General features: G+C 39.8%; 2 protein-coding genes and 1 long non-coding RNA gene across 3 annotated transcripts in view; 1 reads left to right on the forward strand and 2 right to left on the reverse strand.

Annotated features, from left to right (window-relative positions):
• Positions 1-2,074: 2,074 nt before the first annotated feature.
• LOC148355399 (uncharacterized) lies at positions 2,075-3,150 on the reverse strand. The gene is made up of 3 exons (XR_015852282.1): positions 3,051-3,150; positions 2,328-2,490; positions 2,075-2,223 (listed from the first exon to the last, which is right to left on the reverse strand). It is a non-coding gene; the product is annotated as an uncharacterized LOC148355399 (long non-coding RNA).
• On the forward strand, positions 2,907-4,334 carry ncbp2as2 (NCBP2 antisense 2 (head to head)). Its single transcript, XM_088350322.1, has 2 exons — positions 2,907-2,987; positions 3,086-4,334. The coding sequence occupies exon 2, from the start codon at positions 3,166-3,168 to the stop codon at positions 3,469-3,471; it is 306 nt and encodes a 101-aa protein (XP_088206448.1). The 5' UTR covers positions 2,907-2,987; positions 3,086-3,165; the 3' UTR covers positions 3,472-4,334.
• A 5,694-nt stretch (positions 4,335-10,028) lies between these two features.
• The window catches only part of meltf (melanotransferrin), a 32,140-nt gene continuing 14,191 nt past the window's right edge, over positions 10,029-27,977 (reverse strand). Inside the window, exons 9-16 of the mRNA XM_088350223.1 lie at positions 23,204-23,349; positions 23,036-23,132; positions 20,955-21,149; positions 17,817-17,970; positions 16,083-16,150; positions 15,825-16,012; positions 13,323-13,515; positions 10,029-10,629 (exon numbers count right to left, since the gene is read on the reverse strand). Coding sequence (XP_088206349.1) covers positions 10,568-10,629; positions 13,323-13,515; positions 15,825-16,012; positions 16,083-16,150; positions 17,817-17,970; positions 20,955-21,149; positions 23,036-23,132; positions 23,204-23,349 — 1,103 coding nt within the window. The 3' untranslated portion in view covers positions 10,029-10,567. The remainder of the gene's footprint in view (positions 10,630-13,322; positions 13,516-15,824; positions 16,013-16,082; positions 16,151-17,816; positions 17,971-20,954; positions 21,150-23,035; positions 23,133-23,203; positions 23,350-27,977) is intronic.

Here is a 27,977-nt window from a genome sequence, read left to right on the forward strand (position 1 = left end):
TGTGTGGCAGCAGCGTTAGGAGCTACTATATTATGTGACTGAATATTTGAGAATATGCTATCAGCCAATTTATGTCCTATCTCCTGAATAATATTTTTCATCTGATCAGCTACACCCTCAGAAATGTCACTCGTGCTCTGATTAAACATGTTTTGAATATGTAAATGAGTCAAAATCACAAAATAAATCAGTAGCCTGAGTAACACGTCACTGTATAGCAATTTTAAATACTGTGAGCTGATGACTTCATGAAACGATGTGGCAGGTAGGACAGTCCTCGGTTCGGAGAGTTTGAATGAAGTCACGGGTCACGGCACCAATGTAACCGCGTTGTACGTGTCCCACCAAAGATCCACATTCACGCTGGACTGGATGATGAGGTTTTTATTATTACAGTTTCTGCAAATGGATGAGTCACAACATTAGCTTTTTCTGCTGGGTTTGATCTCTTTGATCTCTTTGTAGTACTCTGGTTAAACTGACAACAAAGCATATCAAAGAGCTGTCTTTTCACTTTACAGAAAATACATTTTAGAATATCACAATACATTTATAAATCTTTGCATTTTAACAAGATACTTTTAACAAGAGATCGTATAGTGGATTTTTAACGTTTACAATGAATTCAACATGTTTTTCTTTACTCTGAATTTTAACCAACATCATCCTTTTTTAATGTATATGAAAAAATAGGAATAAAAACAATAATGAGTATAAAAATGGGTACAATTTACCTGCAAATGGATGAGTCACAACATTAGCTTTTTCTGCTGGGTTTGATCTCTTTGATCTCTACAAGGGGAATTAATATTTAGTAAAACAGAAACAAAACGAAAATAAATCAAAACAGCTTGACAATATCAATCACATTACTATGCATGGTGAGAGATTTGTCAGCTGGGGTTATAATGTTTAAAATTAACTTATTTTGTGGAGCACCAAAAGATATGTCTTACCTTTGTAGTACTCTGGTTAAACTGACAAAACCCCGCCTCCTGGTCACATGTTAGAAGCCAAAACCAAACCCCACCCCATACCAGCAGATGGCACTGTTGGACTCAGCATTGCAGGACATTTACCAAAAACTATACACATATTTTAGCAGGAATTTCAATAAAATAAAAGTTATTATTACACCCGTTACATATGTAAACAAGCATTTTTGAAAATAACAGTACATCAATAAATATGTATTCATTTTAAATTTCCATCCATCCATTACCTGCACCGCTTATCCTCAGTAGGGTCGCAGGGCCATTTTAAATATATTTTTTGTTAATTTCCCTTGATGTCCACAAATGTGTGCAATTTTTATGTTTTAATGGAACTAATAGTACCAAGATATGTTTATTTATAAAGTTGTAACTTGTTCTAATATGTAAATAGTGAAATAGTGACAAGAAAAACAGCATTGCACAGCCCTTTGAGACTTCATGTGATTCATCCATCCATCCATTTTCTGTACTGCTTATCCTCAGTAGGGTGGCGGGAGTGCGTGAGCCCAACCGAGCTATCTTCCGGCAGAGGGCAGGGGACACCCTCAACTGGTTGCCAGCCAGTCACAGGGCTCACAGGGACAGACAACTCACTGACTTATTCACACGTAGGGACAATTTGGACCAATTAACCTGACATGCATGTTTTTGGAATGTGGGGGGAAACCGGAGTGCCCAGAGAAAACCCACGCAAGCACGGCGAGAACATGCAAACTCTACACAGGAGGTTCGATCTCATGACCTCAGACCTGTACCGCACACACGCTAACCACTGCGCTGCCGTGCTGCTTCAATTATAATTAATAGGCTAAATGAATGGTAAATGGTCTGCATTTATATAGCGCATTTCAAGTCAATGAAGACCTCCCAAAGCGCTTTACAATGTGCTTCACACTTACCCATTCACAAACAAATCTAAAACAGTTAAAAACAAGTACAGAACAGCTGGTAGAGCGAGGCTTTTAACTAAGTCAAGAAAGTTTGATCACATTACCCCACTTCTGGCTCCCTGCCAGTTTAAGATGTGATTTTAAGGTTCTGTTGTTATTAAACAAAAATATGTTCTTGGTCCCTCAAACTTTTCAGATTTAATTTCCCCCTATCTTCCTGCTCGGAGCCTTTTCTTGGAAACGAAGGTCCACTCGTGATCCCAAGAGCCAAGAAGACATCCACAAGTTGAGAGTGTTCTCCAGGGGGCTGTGGAATGCTCTGTGCTCTGAGATTCGATCTGCAACATCAGTGGAACTGATTAAAATAGGCTTAAAACACTTATAGTCATTACATGAATGATGTTGAAATCAGGAAGCTCTCACCCGGACATTCTGTTATTACCTATATTTCATGTTGACGACGTCTGTCTACTGACTGTTCATTCTCGCCAAACCGAAGTTTTTGAGTTTTTCCTTCCTTTCATGTGGGTTTTAGATCAGAGGGTGGTGTAATAGTACAGCGGGACCTCGCTACTTCGCGGTTCCACGTTCAGAGCTTCGTGGGTCTAAAAAAAAATATATATAATTAAATAAAATAATAATAATTTTTTAAAAAAAAGTTTTTTTTTCAAGCATTTTTGAAGGGGCGTCACTACTTCGTGGATTTTCACTTTTCGCAGGTGGTTCTTGTCCCCATTAGCCGGGTCTAAAAATGATAGTAATAAAATAAAATAATTAAAAAAAAAAATCTTTTTTTAAGCATTTTTGAAGGGGCGTCGGTACTTCGCGGATTTTCACTTTTCGCGGGTGGTTTTGGTCCCCATTAACCGCGATAACCGAAGGATTACTGTAGTCTGTACAGCCTTTTGAGACTTCCTGTGATTCTTGACTTGATTTTATCCTTTGTTAGGAATATAAACAAAAGCAGTTCCCATTATTAAACAACAGGTGGCGATAAAGCTGCACTCTAGGCAGAAAAGAAGAAGTAAAACCGGAAGTCAAAATCAGGCTCGTCGTTATGTATGAGGTCCTCCATTCGGTCACCTCTACTTTGGGAACTCAAGTAAGTCACAATTATTTTTCATTTTAAATTATTTATTTCGAAGGAAAGGGCTATAGTGTTTACCTTCAGAGTCTGACGAGATATTTTTTGTTTTTCAGTGATAGGCTTTCCTTTAGCTTAGCAGAAAAGCGAAGTCCACCACCTGCGCTTATGGGACTGTAAAACAACATCAACAACAATGTTGTCCCGAATGTTGCTGTCGTTGCTAAACAACCTCCATGTCGTCGAGAAATTAGCGGAGTCCCGACCTATCCGTAGGGCAGCGCAGATCACAGCCTACGCCATCACCAAAGCTCAAATAGTCGGCCGGGACACTTCGCAAAGAGTCCTGAGGTCCAGGACGCTCCAGCAGGTCCGAGAGGAGACTGGACGAGTGCCCGGTGGAGTCGAAGACGCTGGTAGGCGGCTCAGGAGAGTCCGGGAGACGTTTGTCAACGAAGTCAAAGAGGGCTGGAAAGAAGGATCTCGTCAGGTTAAAAAATGATCAGCTTTCAACTGGATTCTGAACATGTACTAATGAGACTTCAATTGTGATCGTTGATGTCTTTACCATTGAAACGGTGCTGACCTCCAGCCATGCAATTGGGATTTATGTCATGTTCCTTTACCATTGTGTATGGAATCATGTGTGATTTATGTACCGGTGGTGGTCGTCAGTAATGCAATTTCTCTTTATTTTTAACCCAGTGGTTATCAAGTCAAGTCATTTTTATTTGTATAGCCCTTAATCACAAAGAGTCACAAAGGGCTGCACAGGTTATTGCAAACCGCAGACTATTATTACACCACCCCCTGGTTTAGAACCTACATGAGGGCAAGGAAAAACAAAAAACCTCAACATGAGGAAAATGAAGAAACCTTGAGAAGGGACTGCACATGTGGTAATCCCCCTTCCAGGATGACCAGGCTGTAATGGATGTTGCAAAACAAATAATACACATATATTGTCAACAAAAATTATACGTTATTCATATGCTATAGAGTAGAAGTGTGTTATCAAACCCCGCAGGGCACTTGTGTCCTATCAAGCTCTTTAATCCGGCCCACCAAATGGAAATTGCATCCCTGTCAACCAGAGGTAAGATCGGGCTTTAAAAAATCCAGGTATTAAAGCCCGACAAAGCCTGAACCCTTCCAATTAGCATGACTTGCAGGACGGAGCCCAAAACAAACCCCAAAATGACAATGTTTATACAAGAGCACCCAGGAGGAGAAGTGATGTCTTTTCAGATTCCGATTCAGATCTACTTTATTGTCATTCTAGCACACGTGTATACAGAACGAAATGTCGATACATCTGACCCGCACAGTTTCCTTGAATGTACAGATATAAATAAAATGTTGTATTGAGTTAGAGTATTGAGTACTAATAATATACTAAATAATCATGGCTATGTATAGTATTTTACAGTAGTGCAAAGAGTGCAAGAGGAGCAGCTAACCAGATGTGCAAAATGGGCAGTCAGGTAAACAAGTCAGGTAAACAGTAACAACACTGTAGTACGATAGTGCAGGGGAGAACAGATGTGCAAGGAGTGGCTAGCTCTAAAGAATTGCCAGTAGTGCAAAGAAGTCAAACAAAACCAGCAGATGTACAGATAAGCAGCAGTTTAGATTTACTATGTGTTTGATTGACCATTTAACAGTCTAATGGCCAGGGGGACAAGACTATTGTGGAACCTGGTGGTCCTGCACCGCACACTGCAGTACCTCTTCCCAGAGGCTAGCAGAGTGAACAGTTCATGATGGGGGTGAGAGGGGTCCCTGATAATGTTCTCGGCTTGGGATAGGCAGCGCTTCTGGCCAATGTCCTGAATGGAGGGGAGAGAAGTAATGCAATCAAAGTTCAAAAAGGCTGCATAAATATTTACATATTTTATATTTATGTGTCTGCAGAAGTTACATTAACCAAACATTTTCCATCATTGGCAGATTTTTTTCAAGAGTTGACAGGCAAATATTAAGACCATCCGACGTTTTGAAAATTGGGCCATAAACCACTGCAGCAAAACATCCCTCTGATTCCAGTGAGAGAGAGATAGACAAAGAAGAACAATAACAGGTGCATAAAAAAAAAGGGCAGAGAGCGAGAAAAGCCCAACCCAGCCCGAAATTCGGGTCAGGCTCTTGCTTAAGATCTTACCTCTGGTCTCCATAGCTGTCAACCTCGGCAACGTCCTCCATTATTAATGATTACAATTCCCCTTATTAAACTTTAATGTACCTCACATATACAACACAGCACCTATTTAGTCACAGGACAACAAACTTTAGAACAGGGGTCTCCAACCTTCTTTAAGCTGAGAGCTACTTTTTATTACTAATTAGCGCAAAGTGCACCTTGTTTGATATGCATTTCTAAAATATCAAGTGATAACCATGTTGTTACTATGTTATCACCAGGTCAAATATTGGAAGTAGGGTTATATAGGCCCAATTCAACCACTTAAACATGACAAGAAAATCACAATGACCCAGCATTGGTGAGCTATTTTCAGAACAAGTCATTGGGAACCTCAGCTATCCCTAGGGGCACCCTGGTGCCCACATGGAACATGTTGGAGACCTCTGCTCCAGACAATTGTGTTTGGAATCATGTGTGATTTATTTAAGGGTGCTGCCCGCCAGTAATGCAATTTCACTGTCTTTTAGACAAAATATTGTTTTCATTTTAGAGGCTATTTTTGTAAATTAGCATGAATTTACTGTATATTATACTTAGGTGGTGTACATTTAACAGACACAATTTTGGGGGAAAAGGATTAAATAAACGTTGTTTCATTTAAGTGTGATCCATTTATTACTAGCATAGATCCAATTTTGTTAAGGGATGTGTATACCCGACTTAATAACGTGGTCCTCAACTGTTCTGACTTGAGGACTCACTAATGACAAGCTCTGACTTAAATCCACTTCTCAATTCCATCAAGTGAAAGGATTATGCAGTTTAAAGCAGAGAACACCAAATAGCAAGTTTTTGATTTACATGCTCTTTAATTTCCTTTGTAGCCGGAGTTTGCGGGTATCTGTGCTGTAGGTCCACAGTGCTTTGCCGCATCTACTGGACTGTCTTAGAAAATTAGAATATTGTGATAAAGTTCTTTATTTTCTGTAATGCAATTAAAAAAACAAAAATGTCATACATTCTGGATTCATTACACATCAACTGAACTATTTCAAGCCTTTTATTATTTGAATATTGCTGAATTTGGCTTACAGCTTAAGAAAACTCAAAAATCCTATCTCAAAATATTAGAATATCATGAAAAAGTATACAAGTAGGCTATTCAACTAATCACCTGAATCATCTAATTAACCCGAAACACCTTGTGAGGGTTTCCTGAGCCTTAAAAACACCCAGCTTGGTTCAGTAAACTAAATCACAAGTATGGGGAAGACTGCTGATCTGTCTGCTGTCCAGAGGACCATCATTGATACCCTCCATCAGGAGGGTAAGACACAAAAAGAAATTTCTCAAAGAGCAGGCTGTTCACAGAGTGCAGTTCAAAGCATATCCACAAAAAGTCTGTTGGAAGGGAAAAATGTGGCCGGAAACGCTGCACAACCAAGAGAGATGACCGCAGCCTTAACAAAATTGTGAAGAAGAGCCGCTTCCAGAATTTGGGGGAGCTTCAAAGACAGTGGGCTGAAGCTGGAGTCCAGGTTTTAAAAGCCACAGTTCACAGACGTGTCCGGGAAATGGGCTACAACAGCCGTATTCCCATGGTCAAGCCACTTCTGAACTCAAGACAACGGAAGAAGCGTCTGACTTGGGCTATGGAGAAGAAGCACTGGACAGTTGCAGAGTGGTCCAAAGTCCTCTTTTCAGACGAAAGCAAGTTTTGCATTTCGTTTGGAAGTCAAGGCGCCAGAGTCTGGAGAAAGGCTGGAGAGGAGCAAAATCCAAGTTGCTTGAAATCCAGTGTGAAGTTCCCACAGTCAGCAATGGTTTGGGGAGCCATGTCAGCTGCTGGTGTTGGTCCACTGTGTTTCATCAAGTCCAGAGTAAATGCAACTGTGTACCAAGAGATTTTAGAGCACTACATGCTTCCATCTGCTGAAAAGCTCTATGGAGATGAGGATTTCATTTTCCAGCATGATCTGGCACCTGCCCACAGTGCCAAAACCACCAGTAACTGGTGCACTGACCATGGCATCACTGTCCTTGATTGGCCTGCTAATTCCCCTGACCTGAACCCCATTGAGAATTTGTGGGGTATAGTTAAGAAGAAGATGAAAGACACCAGACCTACAAATGCAAATGAGCTGAAGGCCGCTATCGAAGCATCCTGGGCATCAATAACACCTCAGCAATGCCACAGGCTGATTGCCTCCATGCCACGCCGGATTGATGCAGTAATCCGTGCAAAAGGATTCCCAACCAAGTACTGAGTGCATCAATGGACATTTTCAAATGTTTGATTTAGTTTTGCTGTTATAAAATTATTTTTTTACTTGGTCTGAGGAAGTATTCTAATATTTTGAGATAGGATTTTTGAGTTTTTTTCAGCTGTAAGCCAAAATCAGCAATATTCAAATAATAAAAGGCTTGAAATAGTTCAGTTGATGTGTAATGAATCCAGAATGTATGACATTTTTGTTTTTTTAATTGCATTACAGAAAATAAAGAACTTTATCACAATATTCTAATTTTCTGAGACAGTCCAGTAGATATCCAGGATATTTATGTGTGCAGTAATGGTACTCATAGTGGTGTGCTAGAGTAAAATCGAAAGAATACTGAGTTGTGTCTCTTGCTACTCGGACATACGGTTTTGCAGAACCTTTAGAATATGGACCCAATCGTTATGATGATTGTTTTTGATTAGCTCAGGAGGTAGAGCGCTTGTCTGGGGATCAAGAGATCGCAAGTTCGAATCCCGGCTCTTCCGTGTTACATGTCGAAGTGTCCTCGGGTAAGACACTGAACCCCTAATGCCCCCAATAAGCAGGTTAGCGCCTTACATGGCTGCACGGCCGCTATTGGGAAATGTGAAGCACGTTGTAAAGTGCTTTGGGAAGTCATTGACTTGAAAAGCGATATATAAATGCAGATCATTTCATTGCATTCCATTTGTATAAACTCAGTTTATTGTGTTAAATCCATCAATGTCTGCGTTGACCAAATGACTCATTCCTTTTCCAAATCAATGGACGATTAAACATATAAACGTTGCAGCCTTTAAAAATGATGAGACTATTATTTTATTGGGTTATTGTTTGGCAACTTCTTTTGGGATTCTGAGGTAATTGCAGTTGGCCGACTTGGATCTCCCCACACTATTTTTGGGGAAACTAGACTAATTGTCTACAACTGTACGTATCTCCAAATTTTAATCTTAACTTAATTTTATAGATTTCGGTTTTTGTGTGTGTACGTGACTTATAGGCTCAGAAACAGTTAAACCAATTTTCATAAACATTTAAGCATTTGTACATTAGGCCTTTGCCTAGTGTCTTTAGATAGGTCTGGTGTCAAGGCACCCCCAATAAATACCAACAAAATCGATAAACATCTGCTTTCGTGTGGTCTGTTTGAGTGGGTACTGCAGCTCCTGACCACCAACCATTCCAAGCAGCATTAAGACCCAGCAAAGCCAGGCCATTGTACGTGTCTACTAAAACTATTATGCTTAAACTGCACAACTCTTAGTGAAACAAATTCCATTACAGTATGACTTCAGTGTTCCCCCAAAATGTATGTAGTAATGTCAAGGTTCCCCCAAGATCTTAAAAACTTGAAAATTCTTAAATTTGATAACCGCAAATTAAAGTTTTGAAACCGTCTTACAAGTATTTTATTCATCTTTCAAGTGTCTTATTCCCTGTCCTATGTATGTGATTGTGCTATGGAACATTGTGCGCTTTGCATTTTCTCCGACTTTATCGATCTCTGATCGATAAATGCAACGTGTCGGTCGGAAAATCCAGATTTCCGCGTTCTCAAAAATGCAGCATTACGTTGGGGCTTTACATACAGTCGTCTTTACTTGCCTTGATTGTCGGAGTAACTTCGGGATGGGAAAGTGTACGTTTAACCCGTTGTTGTTGAGTGATATAAAGCATAATTGTATATTTCGAAGGTTTAAATTGTTTTGTATTTTTTTGGGTACATTCTTTAATTTGTTTTCAATGTTTTTTAGTTTATCTGTTGTTACACTGAGACGTCAATATTTTTCAATTGACCCTTTGTTGTGTTATAATTCCAGTTGCTTGGCTTCAAAGTTGCTTAGTCTAAAAAGGTTCAAAATTGAAATTAATTATAAGTTCACTGGAGAGTGAAAAAAAAAATGCTACTACAATTAAGTAGAATAATTGATTTTAAAAATCTATTCATTTTGTATATATCTTAGATATATACATATATTTATATTCAACTTTATATGAGTGGCAGTGGCTCAGGAGGTAGAGCGCTCGTCTTGGGATCAAGAGATTGCAGATCGAATCCCGGCTCCTCCGTGTTACATGTTGAAGTGTCCTTGGGTAAGACACTGAACCCCTAATACCCCCAATAAGCAGGTTAGCGCCTTACATGGCTGCACGGCCACTATTGGGAAATGTGAAGCACACTGTAAAGCGCTTTGGGAAGTCTTGACTTGAAAAGCGCTATAGAAATGCAGATCATTTCATATTATTATATTTTATTGTTCCTTTTTCCCCCCCTTTTCCCCCTTAATGTTTTCTTTATTCCTGCTTTTTTCTTCATTTTTTTATTGTTTCATTTGAATTTTTCTCCTTTTTTCTTAAAATCTCGTTTTTGTTTTCCCTGCATTTTACTTCTTTTTTACAGGGTCATGACTCAGCCCCTGCCTCCAGAATCTGTATGCCCTAATAGTTGAGTGACTGGTCTCATATTACATTGGATGTGGTCTTGAAAATGTCTTAAAGGACTTCAATCATAATGGAAAAATCCAGAATGTATATGAAAATGTAGGTGGTATACAAAAATGACAACATTCCCTTTTGATGAGAACTCAGCAGCTTTAATACCTGTGCAGACTCACTGGCCTGGCAACTAAATATTAGTTACGCTATAGCATTTCACACTGAAATAAAATCTCTGTTCAGAGGAAAGAATGCACCAATTTCAGACATTATGAGTCAGCACATATACACTGATATGGTATCTGAACATCATCAAAAAATAAATCTCTGGTTTTATCATAAAATATACAGCTATACATGGAGTTCATCCGTGAATAAAGACCTTTGACAGAAGAGGGTGCCGATTGAGATGTCCGCAAAAGAGAAAATCCAAATGGAGAAATAATTTTTTTGGGGTGATGGACAATGAAAGTAAACTGCACTTGAAGTTATTTGACCGCGACCCGGTCTATCAAGCTTTGACAATGTAACAGGTGACAGCATATGCTCTGATATGGCAGCTCAACCTTCTGTAAACACACTGATAGACACAGACTCCGTTCTTTTCCAACAGCTGCAAGTGACAGTTTTGGTTTTCAGTCCTACATAAGCATTATTTTTCAACATCAGAAGGAATCGGTATCCGAACATTTATGCAGTGCTACGTCACGGGCAAAAAGAGAAAGTGAGGGAAGGGAATATGGGAAGAAGTTCCTTTAAATCGCTGTCAGCATGGAGAAGAAGAGCGCTGCGGCCACCAACCATAGCGAGGAAATCACTGCAAGAAACATTCACAATATTAAATTACAATTCTTTATCACAGTACTCCCTCGCCGTATCACGGTTTATTCTTCGCTGTTTCGCTACTTGGCAGATTTCATCATGCATTGCCTTCTGCATTTCTTCCTGTGTCTGCCTGTGTGTCAATAACATTACCATACCTGTCAACCTGTAGGTTTTTGCTGTACAAAGTACGTTAATTATGCATTTAAGACATGTACGACGTACGAGAAAATCTGTACGGAAAAATGCGAATTTGTCAATTATGGGTACCATAAAAGAAAAAAAGATAAAAATGTTGCAAAACTTGAAATAGCAGGTTCAAATATAAAATATATATAAATATATAAATATATATAAAATAAAATACAAAATGACAGTGAAATTATTAACCAAAATAAATATTAACCCTATCCACTGTGACTACAAAAAAATGAAAAAAAAACAAAAACCTCGAGACTGTCAATTTAGGCAACGTGATCATTAAAGCTTTAAAAACAAAAACATAAAAGTAGTGCTTGGAATTCATTTCCAAACGTTTTCGACAGAGGGTGTGCCTCAAGATATTTTCAACTAAAAAAGTGTGTCTTGAAAGGTCAAAAAACACTAGGTTGCAAAAAAGACAGTATATTTTATCTCGCGATGGCACTATTTTTTGTCATTCATGCTCATTTTGTTGTGCGTTTCTCATGTTACATTGTTCTTAGAACACACAATTCACAACAGAAGACAGTGTGGTAATGAGATGAATTACAACACCTTTTCCTATGTCATCTATATTACTGGTAGGTTAATGGTAAAAATTTGGTGAGCTCACTGGTGCCACCCAGGTTTGAATCCTGTTATAACCAAAATTGTTTTTTGGGTGAAAAAAATGTGATTCAAAAATTCTGCTGTTGTTCAGGAGGCCAGACCTAATGTATCTGGCCAGCAGGCCATAGTTTGGAGACCTCAGTGCTAAAGGAAGTCAGAAGTATATTTTCGCCACATTTTTGCTCTGCCATAACGTCCACATGATGAAATATCCATCCATCCATTATCTGCGCTGCTTATCCTCTGTAGGGTCGCGGGGGTACAGGAGCCTATCCCAGTCATCTCCGGGCAATGGTTAGGGGACACCTTGAACTGGTTGCCAATTAGTCGCTGGCCACACAGAGACGGACAACTCACTCGCTCATTCACACCTAGGGACAATTTAGACCGGCCAATTAACCTGACATCCATGTATTAGGAATGTGGGAGGAAACCCACACAAGCACGGGGAGAACATGCAAACTCCACACAGGAAGGTTCGATCTCATGACCTCAGAACTGTGCCGCGGATGTGCTAACCACTCAGCCGCCGTGCTGCCCTTGATTAAATATCATCTGAAGTAAAAAAAGTATCTTCACCCCTAATTGGAATCAGTAGTAATATAAAGCAGCAACATTTTTTTAAATATTATAATTAATAATTATAATTATTAATTATAATTTGACTATTTAAAAGTTATCGGTAAAATGTTTATAAAGTTCAGTACTTTTATTTGTTATTTATTATCATTGATGCCACATTTGTCCTTCCCAAAATGCATCCGTCCATTATCTGCATCGCTTATCCTCATTAGGGTCGCGGGGGTGCTGGAGCCCATCCCAGCCATATTCGGGCAGTGGGCAGGGGACACCCTGAACTGGTTCCCAGCCAGTCGCAGGGCACACAGGGACAGACAATTCACTCGCTCATTTACACTTAGGGACAATATGGACCGGCCAATTAACCTGACAGGCATGTTTTTGGAAAGTGGGAGGAAACTGGAGTGCCAGGAGGAAACCCACGCAAGCACGGGGAGAACATGCAAACTCCACACAGGAGGTTCAATCTCATGACCTCAGAACTGTGCCGCACACGCGCTAACCACTGCGCCGCCGAGCTGCCCTCCTTCCCAAAAATGTTCACATAATGCTGACAAAATATCATCTGAAGTAATAATAGTGGAGTCCTGAAATAATTTCCACCCCTTTTTGAAATCAGTAGGGATTATTTTCAAAATTATTTTGAGGGTACAGAAGTTCTTTGTGAAAAAAACATTTATAAAGTACAGTACTTTTATTTATTCAAACCATGACTTCTCCATTAGTTTCTTAAGCCCCTATTTGGAAGAAGAAATCCTCTCGCACTTGCTTGAGCCTGCCAATAGGGATTGTTCTTTGGTTTCAACGTATTTAATAAATAAATAAATAAAGGTTTGTATGGGCAGCACGGCGGAGCAGTGGTTAGCGCGTGTGTGGCACAGTTCTAAGGTCTTGGGAACCTCCTGTGTGGGTTCAAATCTAGCTACCAGACTTACTGTGTGGAGTTTGTATGTTCTCCCCGTGCTTGTGTGGGTTTCCTCAGGTCACTCCGGTTTTCAAAAACAAGCATTTCAGGTTTATTGGCCGTTTCAAATTGTCTCTAGGTGTGAACGAACGAGTGACTTGTCTGTCCCTGTGTGCCCTGCGATTGGCTGGCAACCAGTTCAGGGTGTCCCCTGCCCACTGCCTGATGATTGCTGGGATGGGCTCCAGCACCCCCGCGACCCTACTGAGGATAAGCGGTGCAGCTAATGAGATAAGGTTTCTATTTTGTGGATTGTGACTATCCCTTTTGGAACGCAATCAAGCCCCAAGAGAAAAACGAGGGATTCCTGTTCAAAAATCCACTCAATGTCTTACCTGCACCCGATGCGTTGCACTCCATGTTGACGAGCGATTCCAAATATTCGTGTCCCAACCACTCTTGGTAGGTCTTTCTGTCGCCCACCCCCACAAGGCGCACGGTGGAATCTTTGAAGATAAGATCTGTGCCCTTGTACGCTTCAGAGTCAAACATCTTAAATTCTCCACCTGTGTCGCTGCCAAAATATGTCTGAGAAGAAAACAGTTGAATTGAATTCAATAGGTGAAAATGGCATCTCAGTTTGTGAGGTTTTCCAAAATTCTTACTGTGTTTGAGCATGTCAATGCAACACTACTAGTCATCTATTAATGCATTATACCTAGCTTTAGTAACCAATCCAAGACTCTAGGACAGGGGTCAGCAACCTTTTCGGTGTGGCGTGCCACTTTTAAATGTCCTTGTAAATCAATGTGCCGCACCAAGATTAATGACTCGCACAACAATTTTTTTTATATCCAACAGATTATGTAATTTTACACTTCTTCGAATATACAACATGGATATACATTGAAATTGTATAACTGACCAATTTATCTTCCACTATTCTTGTTCATCAACAAACTAAAAAATGACTGTGAGCAACATGTTGAAAGGCCTGTAGACATCCATGATTCAACTATTCTTCATCAACAATGAAATACAATCAAAATCAAGTGACATGGACCGCTACCATACTATTCATCAATAAAATCTTATTTTAGAAACTGTCAAAACTTGAAACACACACACACACACGCGCTTTGCCATACAGTGAGCAATGTGATAGCTTGCTTCAGTGGTGGTGTTTGTAGCAGTGACAAATGTTTTCAGGGTCTGTGTTTGTTTGCCGTACCCAGACACATCGCGTTTTAATGTTTCCGCCTTGTCAGGCTCGCCCTTAATTCATGTTCATGATTCGTTGTGTATTGACTTTTAACACTTGATGTGCGAGGTACAATGCTCTCGAGGCATAATGCACAAACAGCACGGTCATTTTTTGCACAAAGCCTCAGTCATCTGTCCACACTGGCTGAAAAGAACAAGATTTTTTCGCTGGAGGAGCTGTTGTGATTCGTTCATCTATCGCCAGGGTTGGGTAGGGTTACTTTAACTGGATTACTTTCAATTACTTTTGGATTACTCCAACACCAAATGTGCTAATAAAAGACAAAATAAACTAAATATGAATAAAATTATGAATCACAACACGTGGTAAGCTTTCTCTCCTGGCTTTGATCTCTTTGATCTCCGGCAAAACTAACATCAAATGCGACAGAAACAAAATGAAAATAAATCCAAACAGCTTGCCAACATAATTTTTGCCGCTCCATGTGTTCCGTTACTCCCCAAGCCTGCACAAAATTTTGTAATTTTATTCATATTTAGTTTCTTTTGTGTTTTATTAGCATATTTGGTATTGGAGTAATCCAAAAGTAATTGAAAGTAATCAAGTTAAAGTAACCCTACCCAACCCTGACCAGAAGACAACAAGGGCCAAAACAATTCTGGTTGATGGCAATTGGAGTAATCAGTGAATGGATAGCACTCACTTTTGCTTGGAGTAATTGTGAATTTTTTCACCGCGTCACTGGGGGACTTCTGTGCGTGCGATCAGTTTGCCTGCGTGCGTTCCTTTTGGCCTTTGAATCCTTTTAGGTATGTGATTGTGACTTTTCCCTATGTGTTTTTCTTGCAATTAGTGAAATGAAATGAAATGATCTGCATTTATATAGCGCTTTTCAAGTCAATGTCTTCCCAAAGCGCTTTACAATGTGCTCCACATTTCCCAATAGCGGCCTTGCAGCCATGTAAGGCGCTAACCTGCTTATTGGGGGTATTAGGGGTTCAGTGTCTTACCCAAGGACACTTCGACATGTAACACGGACGGGCCGGGATTCGGACTGGGATCTCTTGATCCCAAGACGAGCGCTTTACCTCCTGAGCTACTGCCGCCCCATTAGTATAATATTCTTCAGATAGCTGTTAGCGTGCGGGATCCCAAAAGCTTCCAGGTTAGCCCCGTCAGCAGTCGGTTTGCTAGGTAGCCTGCCGTGCTAAATGTTTTTCCCCGTCTGGGTTCGTGTTGGTGCCGTCATAGTTTTTTTTTTGTTGTTGGCTCCGGGTTATCCTGGCCGCTTACTGCATGTTTTTGGTCGGCCAGCCTCCCTTATTTCCGCCAATATGTCCCGGTTAGCCATTTTTGTTCCGGCTGGTTTAGCCTCTGTTGGCCCGTTAGCTCTCTGTGTGTTATTTTTTACCATTGCTGCACCCACCTGTGACACAACGCCTAAGCATTCTAAAAAAAAAAAACTACAAAAAACTTAAAACACTCAAAACCTTTTCTATGAATTAACACGTAAGAAAAATTTAAGGGGTGCTTTCTTAAAACAGACTGGTTACGCTCATGTCACAAGTGTTAATGTTGACTCAGAGTCGAGTCTGTCACATACACCGTTGGGATGTTGGGTGAAGTTATGGGTTTCAAAGACTTAAACGCTTCAAGGTTTAGTTTTTCTTACCTGTGCCTGGTCCAGAAGTCCATAGATTGCGTGAATGTTTGTCTCAGGCCGCACCATGACGGCATGGGAGGGAACACGCGCCAAATTACAATATTTATACTGATTGACCTCGGCTTTGGTCCCATGTGGACATAGAAGCTGGAAGTCTTTGGAATGGAGGTTTGCAGCCCAACTTTCATGTGAATTCCCTGGAAAACCGAACAAGCGTTTCAAGTGAAGTATCCAATGAAGCTTGTTTTCTGGAGGCTCCTTGCATACCATCAGTATTCTTGAAGACAGTTGAATGCTTGACAAAGGCTACATCCCCACCTCCGGTTGCCAAACACCTAGAGGGGACAAAATAGTACTAGCGTGAATTTTGGACAGCAGAGCCCACCTGATTAAAAGCCGCGTGTTCGGAGCTCAATTTCGTCTTTGCACAAGCCGCATCGTTTTTTTAGACACAGATTTCTTACATTTTAAGCCTGGCGCACACGAAATGGGCTACCTTTATGTCAAATTGGTTTCCATGGTTACAAGTAGCAGGAGAACCCCCCCTCATCTGATCCATATACAGCAACTTCATCATCTGGTCGCCGTTGTTGTATGTGCAAAGTAGAGGTACAATCGGTCCTAAAAAATCCAGCAGAAACCCAACCAGACTGAACCCGACCTATCAATTTGATTAGAGCAGGGGTGTCAAACAGGCGGCCCGCAGGCCAGATCAGGCCCGCTAAGGGATTGAATCCGGCCCGCGAGACAACACTCAGAGAAGCGCAAGAGAAAAACGAGCTGCAGGTCCACTTGATGTTGCCAAAGCCAGGTGCCTCTCACAAAGACACTGTACTTGGTGTTCTCTCTCTCTCTCTCTCTCTCGCTCTTTTCCACCCCTTTTCTCCCACTCTCTGTCTCTGTCTTCGCTCTGTGTCTCTCTTTTTCTCTTCCTTTGTTGCTCTTTGTCTCTTTCCCTCTCTGTGTCTTTTAACCCCTTTTGCTCTAACCTCCTTTTTTCCTTTTCTCTCTTTTCTCTTTCTCTCTTCATACCCTTTGCGTTTTCTTTTCTCTCCTTCTGTTTTTCTATTTCTCTTTGGATTTCTTTATTCCCCTCCCTTTCTTTTCCCCCTCTCTCAAGCCTTTTTATCTTTTGTTTCTCACGCTCTCTCCCTCCCTCTCTCTCTTTTTCTTTCTTTGTCCCGCCCTCTCTCCTTTTCCCTCCCTCTTTCTCTTATCTCTTTATCTCTCTTTTTCTTTCTCTTTAATCTACTAGTCACAGAATGTTTGTTCTATCGTGTGGCCCCCGAGTTAAAATGAGTTTGACACCACTGGATTAGAGGGACAGGGCCCAAAGTAAAAACAAAACTGTATTTCATCCTTGTGAATACTTTTTCACCAAAGTGCCTTCTCAAGCTGCGGCCCGGAAGTGCAGTGCCGAAGTACGCGGGGCGCTGAGGGGCGGTACCGAAGTGTTACTTAAGTAAAAGTACAGTTACTCCAGAATAAAATCACTCAAATAGAAGTAATTAGTTGTCATCCCAAATATAACTTGAGTAAAACTAAAAAAAAAAAAATCGGGTGGATGCTGGGTGAGCTCTCACAGCGCCACACACTGATAGTGGCGGAAAGAAGCACCACAGTAATGTCCTGTACTCGGAAAAAAGTGCACTCAATACAAAATCTAACTTACAGCAATGTCCAAATATTTCTCGACATCCCGTAAAAAATGTTGGTATCTACCGTTTTTCGTCAGTAGAATGGTCGTTAGTAAGGGAGCGTCTGTAATTTGGTGAGCGGTGGGCAGAGCAATGCAACTGAGCACGCCCCCATGTCCCTCAAATGCACCCACTGCTGATGGTAAATACAGGCATTACTTTACATTTGCATTTTTTTGTGACAAATTTACAAAATAACTTTGCTTGCACCTTGTTTTGAAACCAATATCTTATCTGGCATCAGTCCATCCCTTCATTAAAAAACAAAAACAAAAAACACTAAGGTTTGCTGTGTCTTTTGTACCTGAAAGCACCATCGTATCCATCGAACAGGTCCTTTCCCTTCTCGCATTTGTTCTGCCCTGCATCGTCTCCCGCACATAGGCCACAAAGGTTGCTGGGGAAACCGGGCTGATTTGCTCCTGGTACACAACTTTGCTCAAAGAACCCACCGACAGCTGCGTAAGGCAGGGAGAAACAAGACATTTTTTGAATGGTCAGAGATAACTTTCGCTCTGTGTGCGATTGCGTTTTGCAAAAATTACCATATTTCAGGCTTCAAACGTAAAGATACAAAACTCAAAATATTTTCTAAGAATCAACATGTGTGACACAATCTTGAAAAAAAATACAAACAAATGTATTCAACATTTTATATTGTGTTAACAAATCAATAAAAAATATAAAAATAAGCAGTGCAAAAATATCTGCGCCCTATTTTTTTGCACTATGATGACTTTGCACCAAATGCAATATTGCACAACCCTTACGATACCAACGGTATCACGATAACACTGTATGTAACATCCCACATGCCGACATTTCTTGTGTAAATACCATGTAAATTATAACAATAGCCTTATCCCACAATCACAGCCACAATTATTTTTGGGTATGTCTCTAAAAGGTATGTACATCTTGAAACAGAAAAGTTGCCCATGCTTCCTTCCATAACAGCTCAAGTTCCTCAAGGTTTGATGGTGATCGTCTGTGCACAGCATTTTTCAGATCTTTCCACAAATGCTTTGTAAGATTGAGGTCTGGACTTCGGCTTGGCCATTCTAACTAACACCTTATATTGTAAGTTTTAAACCATCAATTTGTCGATTTTACGCTATGTTTGGTGTTGTTGTCCTGTTTAAAGGTAAACCTGAGCCCCATTATGAGTTATTTTACAGACTCCCAAACAGGGTTGGGTAGGGTTACTTTAACTGGATTACTTTCAATTACTTTTGGATTACTCCAATACCAAATATGCTAATAAAAGACAAAAGAAACTAAATATGAATATAATGACTACATTTTCTGCAGGCTTGGGGAGTAACGGAATACATGGAACGGCAAAAATGATGTTGGCAAGCTCATCTCATCTCATCTCATTAGCTGCACCGCTTATCCTCAGTAGGGTCACGGGGTGCTGGAGCCTATCCCAGCAATCATCGGGCAGTGGGCACCCTGAACTGGTTGCCAGCCAATTGCAGGGCACACGGGGAACAACAACTCGCTCGCTCAGTCACACCTAGGGACAATTTGGACCGACCAATTCACCTGAAATGCATGTCTTTGGAATGTGGGAGGAAACCGGAGTGCCCGAAGGAAACCCACGCAAGCACGGGGAGAACATACAAACCCCGCACAGTAAGGCCGGGAGCTGGATTTGAACCCACGCAGGAGGTTCCCACGACCTCAGAACTGTGCCGCACACGCGCTAACCAATGCGCCGCCGTGCTGCCCCTTTTGGCAAGCTGTTGGGATTTATTTTCATTTTGTTTCTGTCGCATTTTATGTTAGTTTTGCCAGAGATCAAAGAGATCAAAGAAAGGAGAAAAAGCTTACCACGTGTTGTGAGTCATCATTTTATTCATATTTAGTTTCTTTTGTCGTTTATTAGCATATTTGGTATTGGAGTAATCCAAAAGTAATTGAAAGTAATCAAGTTAAAGTAACCCAACCCAACCCTGTGTACCCAAATCGCCTTATATTTGGCTCCATCCTGTATTTGGCTCCATCCATCTTCACAATAACTGTAACTATCTATCCCTGCTGAAGAGAAAAAACACCAGAGCAAGATGCTGCCACCACCACGTTTGACAGTGGGGATGGTGTTTTCACGGTGATGGGCAGTGTTCCCCTTACGCCAAACACAAAGCTTTGCATTCATCCCAAAAAGTTCAATTTTGGTCTCATCTTGTTTCTCGTGTTATTTGTGTCTCCTATGTGGCTTCTTGCAAACACTAAATGGACCTTATCTTTGGTTTTCTTTTATGAAGTACTTTCTTCTTGCCCGACTTCATAAATATATTATGATTGGTACGACTAATGGGCAGCACGGCAGCGCAGTGGTTAGCGCATGTGCGGCACAGTTCAAGTCATGGAACCTCCTGCGTGGGTTCAAATCCAGCTCCAGACTTCCTGTGCGGAGTTTGTATGTTCTCCCCGTGCTTGCGCGGGTTTCCTCCGGGCACTCCGGTTTCCTCCCACATTTCCAAAACATGCATTTCAGGTGAATTGGCCGGCCCAAATTGTCCCTAGGTGTGAATGAGCGAGTTGTCTGTCCCTGTGTGCCCTGCGATTGGCTGGCAACCAGTTCAGGGTGTCCCCTGCCCACTGCCCGATGATTGCTGGAATGGGCTCCAGCACCCCCGCGACCCTACTGAGGATAAGCAGTGCAGCTAATGAGATGAGATGAGATGATACGACTAATAGTTTTCTTATGCACCAATTATCCCACCTCAGCTGTGCATACCTGCAGGTCGACGAATGCGAAGTCTTTTGGATGCTTCTTAGTTTGTTCCTGGTTTGGGCCGAAAGTTTAGAGGGACAGCCAGGTCATGGTAGGTTTAAAGTGGTTTCATGGTCTCTCTATTTCGATATCATTGCTCCCACAGTTCTCTGGGAGATGTTTAAATGTTGCAAAATCTTCTTATATTCCATTCCTGCTTTGAACCTTTCTAAATCTTTTTATCTCAAACCTGCCTGGTGTGTTTTTTTGGGGTTTTATATCGCTGTCCATTCTCCCATGTCTCTTTTCACAGACCCGTTAGCCCATCACAGAGCAGGTGTATTTGAACTGGGACAAAATTAACCCTAATGCACTTTGTTTGTCATTGTTAGTCATTTAGGTCGACATTGGATCATTGAGATGTCATCAGGGAACTCCTGTAGTCTGTTCGCTGAGCTGAGATAACAGAGGGCTATAATTTGTGCAACACCTACTATTCAGATTTTTCATTGTCATTGTAATATCAAATGTTGAAAAAAATGGTTTTACTCAATGATTGTCTCTGACATGTTGTCGATTCTTAGAAAATATTTGCAGTTGTTTAACATTGAGTTTAAAGCCTGAAATGTGGCAACATGACAACATTTTTGGGGGCTAGGCCAACACATTTGCCAGGCACTTTATTTCAAATAGCCCATTACCTCTCCTGCAGGTACTGACCTTGCGGGATCTGACAATGTTGAGGGTTGATCAGGCCTTTCTCTATAAGTGTGGACGTAGGAATGTTCCAGCCAGCAGTGCGACCTAATCCCGTGTGACACGAACGGCGGCCTTTAAGATCATCCAGGCTCCTTATTTCGTAGCTACTTTTTTTCACCACTGCAACTGCATAATAATTGGAACCATCCCGATCCTCTGGGGGAACATCAAATACAGTCAGTGTGTTGTACCTTGTAGGGCTGCAACAATGAATCGCTAAAATGGATTGAAAAATCTTAAAAACTAAGAATTTCATCATCGATTCGCTGTGTCTCGATTGAATTTCGTTGTGATGTTGAGAGTGTAATATTTGGCCATTAGTTGTTGCTTTATTGTGTTGTGATAACCAAACAAGTGCTACAAAGAACATATAGGAATACAAATTACAGGGACTCAAAGTAGAGGTAAAATCGGGCCTCAAAAGAGTCTGTCTGAGCACACCTGGCCCTGCTCCCAAGTAGTGAAACCTGAAACCTGATTGACTAATTTGATTGACAGGACCGGGGCCGAAGCAAACCTAAATTCAATATTTTTGCCGGACCATTTTTTTTTTGCAGGACCAGCTCGAAAAAACAATAATTTTCATATTTTATTGTGAGGGTTCAGGATGTACAGTATACGTTTCAGAACTTTTCCTTAGAAAATTCCATTGCCTGCAATTTTTCAGTTTCACTTCATTCTGAAGTATTTTCAGCAGAAAAAAACGTAAGATGTCTTAGGTTAGCATGATAAATGCATTTCAACAACAAAATAACTCTGAGACACAGAATAAGAGGCCAAATAACGAGAGCGAAAGAAAGCTCTTGATGCACGCTTGCTTAATTACTCGGAAAAATACTGAAGCCCAATAGGCTTCAAATAGATGAATGCTGCTCAAGACAAATAAAATGGTGATTTTTTATAGTATGAAAATGGGAAATCTAAAGAAATGATCAAAGATCAAAAGCAAAAACTAGATAATAAAGAATATCATTCTTTATTTTAATTATTTGCATCGAAACACACACACAAAAACAACCTGCTATAAGAAGCGTTGAAACAAATTAAATATCTTCAATCTTAGAGGAGGATGTTTTAGAATAAATAAAAAAAATCAAACTGACTAAGAACAGGCCTGCTGTAAAGAATAATTTAATATTATGAATAAACGAGCTAAATAGAATGCAATTGTAATGTTTTAAATGCACAAGAACAAAAATAAAGTGTTAAGACTACAACTACAAAAAAAACAAAGTTAAATATGCATAAAAATAAGCCGACTAGTAATTAAATATGAAAAAAAAAGAAAAAAAAAACCTGCTTCATATTAGAGTATCTTTCCTATTTGCAGAAAAAAAGAGAAATAAATAAGGAGAAAAAAAATGTGAAAGAGGAAGAAAGAAAAGAGAAAAACGTTAAAAAAGTCCTCTTGACCCAACGAAGGACTCACATTCTCCTCCGATGTTCAAAAAGAAAAAAAAAAAGAAGAAACAAAAAAAAAATAAAGCAAAAATTGTGACTAATAAAAAACAAAACAAAACAGAAAAACAGAAGAAGGGGGAAAACTAAAATTAAAAATATAAAATGGAAAAAAGGAATTTAAAAAAAGAAACGTTGTTTTGTTTCGTTGAGGGGTACCCTTAGCAGCAAGATGTCCGACAAATATATCAAATGAATGCTAATTTCTCCACCTATGAGTATTCTTAAAAATAATTTCAATGACAGTTCATGTATTCTTGCATATTATTCAAAACAATATAGTTTTAATTTTTAACGAATCAAGTTTTTTTTTTTTACCACTAAGAGGCACTAAATAATACACACTGTCGCTTTAAGCTATTTGAATTTTGTTTTTGTTTTTTAAATTATTTTAAATGATGTTTTGTGCACTTTTTTATCAGTACCAAACTTCAATATTAGAATAAATCAAAGGAAATTAAAATTGTGTTTTTTAAAATGATTCAGCGAATTATTTTTTTACCGATTCATCCATTACTAAAATAATACTTAGTTGCAGCCCTAGTACATTGTTTTTTTCCTCTTTGCTTCAGTCATTTTTGTACCTGTGTAGCTCTCTCCAGTCGTGGGAATCAAACCATATTCCTTGCCAGCTGTATAGATATAACCCCCATCCAGAGTAATGGCATCAGCTTTGTTATTCTGAAAAATGACACGTTTGTGTTCCCATTGTGAGAACATTAAATCAAAACTCAACTGTTAGTTATCTTTACCTTTATCTTTTCCATGCAGTCCGTCACAGAGTCCCCATAGATACAGTTGACATTAGGAGTGAGTCCTTTTCTTTGGAAGGCGTTGCCCATGTCTGCGCATTTATGCTGCTCACCCGTTGACAGAACACACCACCTCAAACTGCCTTCTAGTGAAATAACAATAATAATAATACCATTTGTTTCGTACTCTTATGCAAATTATTTTTCACTGACTGTACACTGTACAGAAGGGGTACAGACAGTGTTGTGGCAGTAGAGCGTTTGCCAAATAATCAATTTACAGCATCTGGTATTCCTAGGCTGTCTCCCGTTTGGGTATTAAACAGGCCCGAGCCCTGCTTAGCTTCCCAAGATCGGGCGTTCACATACCTTGTCAAGCTGTACGGTTTTGCCGTATAAAGTACGTTTATTATGCATTTTAAGACGTGTTCGAGAAAATCTGTACGGAAAAACGCAAATTTGTCAATGATGGGTACCATCCGGTATACACCGACTATCACGAAACGGCAAATCAATCAAGTCAAACGAGTTCGCCGCGGAAGCCTCTATCTCGGTTTATCGTTTTTTTTGTTGCAAACGAAGCGAGCGGTTTGATGTAGTGAAAGGAAGTCCGTCTCATTTTAGAGAACTGGCTTTTTCGGCTCAAGGCATTAAAGAGAGCCGGCTCTCAAACGGCTCACTTGCTTTGATGCATTATATTACGAATCATGATGTTGTATAAAGAAGTTAAGAAAAAAAGGAAGTATAAAAGGAGAAAATGAAAAAAGACAGGTTTGTGGTGATCCCTTTAATCAGGATATTACCAACAAAAATTTAATGCAGAAAATGAATTCATAAATTGAATAACAAAATGTATTATTATACTTAATTATATTTGCATGTATTTTTTCCTTCTACAGTGAACGTCCAAGCGACTTCATTTTTGAACTTTTTTTTATAAACCTCATTCATGTCGAGCAACTCAGGATCTCACAACAAAATGTTAATTCACAATATATATGATATAATGAAACACATGTACAATATAACATGTTAAACTACATAAATAAACACGTTTGAAAAAAAAAAATTGTGTAAGATTATTTTGTATTTTGTAAGAGAAAATACGACAGTTCACAGTCTGGAATGGCCGTAAACAGGACAATGACGAAGTTATCACACAAGCAGATAAGCACATACTTTGGAAGTACTTTCGTGTAGTTTGGCACTGTAGAACACGGGTCTCAAACTTATGGCCTAGGGGCCAATTGCGGTCAAGAAATTCACATTTATTTCACATTGTGTGAGCCTCACTAATAGGAAGCTGACATCATTGTCCTTGCTGCAACAGGACAAAAAAATAACTAATTTTCACAAAAAGCTTGGAAAAAAAAATAAAAGGACATTGGTACATTTTGGTCGTATTTTTTATTCTTCCTTGCGTTTTATAGCAGTCATTTAACCACAAACAAGTTGTGTATCACAGAGTAGTGCAACCTCAAACTAGTGCTGCAAAGCACAGGGATGACTACAACTACAGAGACTCAAAATGACCAAACCACACTTTTTTTAAAGTGACCGCGTATAGTATATCATCACAAGATATCGCTGTATTGTGTAGTGCACATGTGTCAAAACTCCCGGCCCGCGGGCCACATCCGGCCCGCCGTGTAATCATATCCAGCCCGCAAGACCATTTTACATTATTGTTATTAATGGCCCGTCAATATGAACAACGCCGTCTCATCCCTGGACATCATATTCTGACGTTTTAGTCACTGTCTATTCCTTCATATATGACGTATACTATATTATATACCAGGGGTCGGAAACCTATGGCTCGCGAGCCATATATGACTCTTTCTATGAGTACCTATGGCTCAGAAACCAATTTAATTGCATGCAAATCTTCTCCATCTCGTTCAAAACTTGAGCCATTAATCCTGTTCAGATACACGCAAAACCAAAGCAAAGTTTAGTCATTGATTAGTACTTTTCAGAATATATAGGGCACGTTTTCACTACGATGTACAGTCAAGGTGTCGCACAAAAAAAAACCTTGTTTTGGCTGTACAACGCTAAAGAATCCTTTATATAAAAGCTCACTATATAATCTGTGTTCAGTGTTCAGATACTTTTTGATGAATCCACGGAACAAATTGTAAATAAGCCAAAACACCGGAAGAGAAGAGAAGTTATTTGATTGGTTGAGTGGGATGGATGGGTGGAGCTATGCAAAAAGTGCAAGCACTCCCTCCCATCGCTCGCCCTACTCCGTCTGCGCCAAAGGTAAGCACATCAGGCTCCCTGTTCTCAGAATGTTGTGACGTTTTTACAAAATAATTCGTGTAGCATTTTCATATTTCTACTTTTGACGGGAGATATATTAAGGAGAGCAAAATCTTTTAGGATATTTAAGTTTTTTTTAATATACATTGGAATAGGAGCAAAGGAATTTTAATGTTATTTTAATGTTAAGTTGTTTAAGTTAAGTTCTACGTTGTATCATTTAACAAGATATTTTTATTTACAGCAAAATAATAAATACTGTATAAGTGATTAAAGGTTGAAATTTAATATTTTTGTCTGTTTTTATTTATATCTATGTTCCAAAAACCTTCAGTTTAAGTGTGTTCAATAAATGTTTATCCTGGTTGGCCCGTGACCTTAAGTGTGTTTTGAATTTTGGCCCCTTGTGCAATTGAGTTTGACATCCCAGGTGTAGTGCAAACAAAAGTACGTGCAAAAGAGTACAAGGAGGGATACAAACTATGAAGATTCAAACTGACCATAATGCATTATTTTAATCTCAATTTTGACCAGGCATTTTTGATACCCATGGCAGCTTTTTCTTCTTCTGCCCATAAATATTAGGTCCCAAGAAGGTTTGTGATAAGGGGAACAAATCGAAAAACAAAGTCGAAAAAGGAGATGATTGTGAAATATGAAATATGTATCAGTGTCTGCCATTAAAGTGCTGCTAGAACGTACATCAAATGTTTTTAAACATTTATATTTGTGGCCTTTTAACAGTTTATTGAACTTTATCAGCTATATAAATACCGTATTTTCCGCACTATAAGGCGCACCGGGTTATAGGGCGCACCCCGAAAAAATAGTTTTTGGTCCTATTTTTGACATACATAAGACGCACCGGATTATAAGGCGCTACAATGGGAACGTCGACAAAACAGTCTGATAGTTCAGTCCAACTTATTACCCCCTTAACATTCCCAAAGCTTGCAAAGACGCAAATACGTGTCGTAGACACGTGCGGATGCGGTGTCCGTACGATGTCACTCAAATGCATCGTTCCATCATTCGGAAGGTTAAAGTCTTGGGATTCAAGAAATGCCAACCATTCCTTGGTATCTATTTTCTTTTTCGCTCGCAACTTTACTGTGCATATGACGATAAACACTTGGAATTGAGTTTAATTTAAAAATAGACACTCCATTCCATCCATTATCTGCACCGCTTATCACAGAAACATCGAGTTTAGTCTGAAACAAGATACAGGGACAATATAAAACCCGGAGTAGCTCACCGAAGTCGTTGTGTTCATAATAATGTGCAGCCAATGTCCTCTTATATCCGTGAGGGCAGTAAATCCAGGAGAATAAAATATTTTCAAATACAGAATAGAAAAAAATGCTTTCTCTATGCCATCAGCCACGTGCCATAAACATTCATCTTTTTCGGCCAGCTGCAGGCTTTGTGTTGCCGTTTAAGCCAATGCCAGGCTGTAAATGATAAAAAGGATCCGCCCCCTGACCTCCGAATAACTTTAGCCAATAGTGATCGATTCAACTGATGATTGACACATCTTTTTTGGCCAATTGCAGGCTTTGTGTTGCCGTTCAAGCCAATGCCAGGCTGTAAATGATAAAAAGGATCCGCCCCCTGACCTCCGAATAACTTTAGCCAATAGTGATCGATTCAACTGATGATTGACACATCTTTTTTGGCCAATTGCAGGCTTTGTGTTGCCGTTCAAGCCAATGCCAGCCTGTAAATGATAAAAAGGATCCGCCCCTTGACCTCCAATTAACTTTAGCCAATAGTGATGGATTCAAATGATGAATGACACATTGGTTAGCCAATGAAACGCCGGTAAATAAATCCCAGCATACACCGCCTACTAGAGGTAAGATTTATGGCCCGAGCCCGAACCCGAACCCGAACCCGAGGCAATTTCGGGCCGGGTCGGGCCCTGAAATGTCAGTCATACGGTCGGGTCGGGTCGGGTTCGGTCCTGCTTTTTTTTTTTTTTTTTTTTTTTTTTTTTTTTTTTTTTTTTTTAAATTAATTAATAATGTGTTAAATGTTCATTAAAAATATATACTTAAACTATGTATGGATACTAGACCAAGGAATACTTGTTATAAAATAAATAATTTGGATAAAACGGAGAAGGAGCTGTAATCGCTATTTTTCCGACTCCTATGGAAATTCCTCCCCCCCTCCGATTTTAAATGAAAAAAACAACAATTTGTTTACACCGCGGGATCCAATGCAACCAGGGTTTCATTCACAATAAAAAAGACATTACGTACGGATATTATAGTAAATCAAATGAATATTATTTGTGTACAATTAGTTGTGGTTGCGGAAATCATAGCGTACAGTGACGTTGGTGACTTTTCCATCCGCGTTAAAAAAATGCATTTTGTAAAATACGATCGCGCTTTATTGTTTAAATAAACGCGATCTCCCAATGATTATAAGTAGCTCGCTTTATTTTGTTTTAAAGCGTATTATATAGAATACGATCGCTTTTGTCGGAAGCGTACAT

Source organism: Urocampus carinirostris, chromosome 12 (assembly GCF_059441175.1).
Source record: "Urocampus carinirostris isolate Australia breed hairy pipefish chromosome 12, RoL_Ucar_1.0, whole genome shotgun sequence".
NCBI classification, from domain to species: domain Eukaryota; kingdom Metazoa; phylum Chordata; class Actinopteri; order Syngnathiformes; family Syngnathidae; genus Urocampus; species Urocampus carinirostris.

Coding starts and splice junctions, on each gene's coding strand:
- ncbp2as2 (XM_088350322.1), top strand. CDS start 3,166: ATGTTGTCCCGAATGTTGCTGTCGTTGCTAAACAACCTCCATGTCGTC.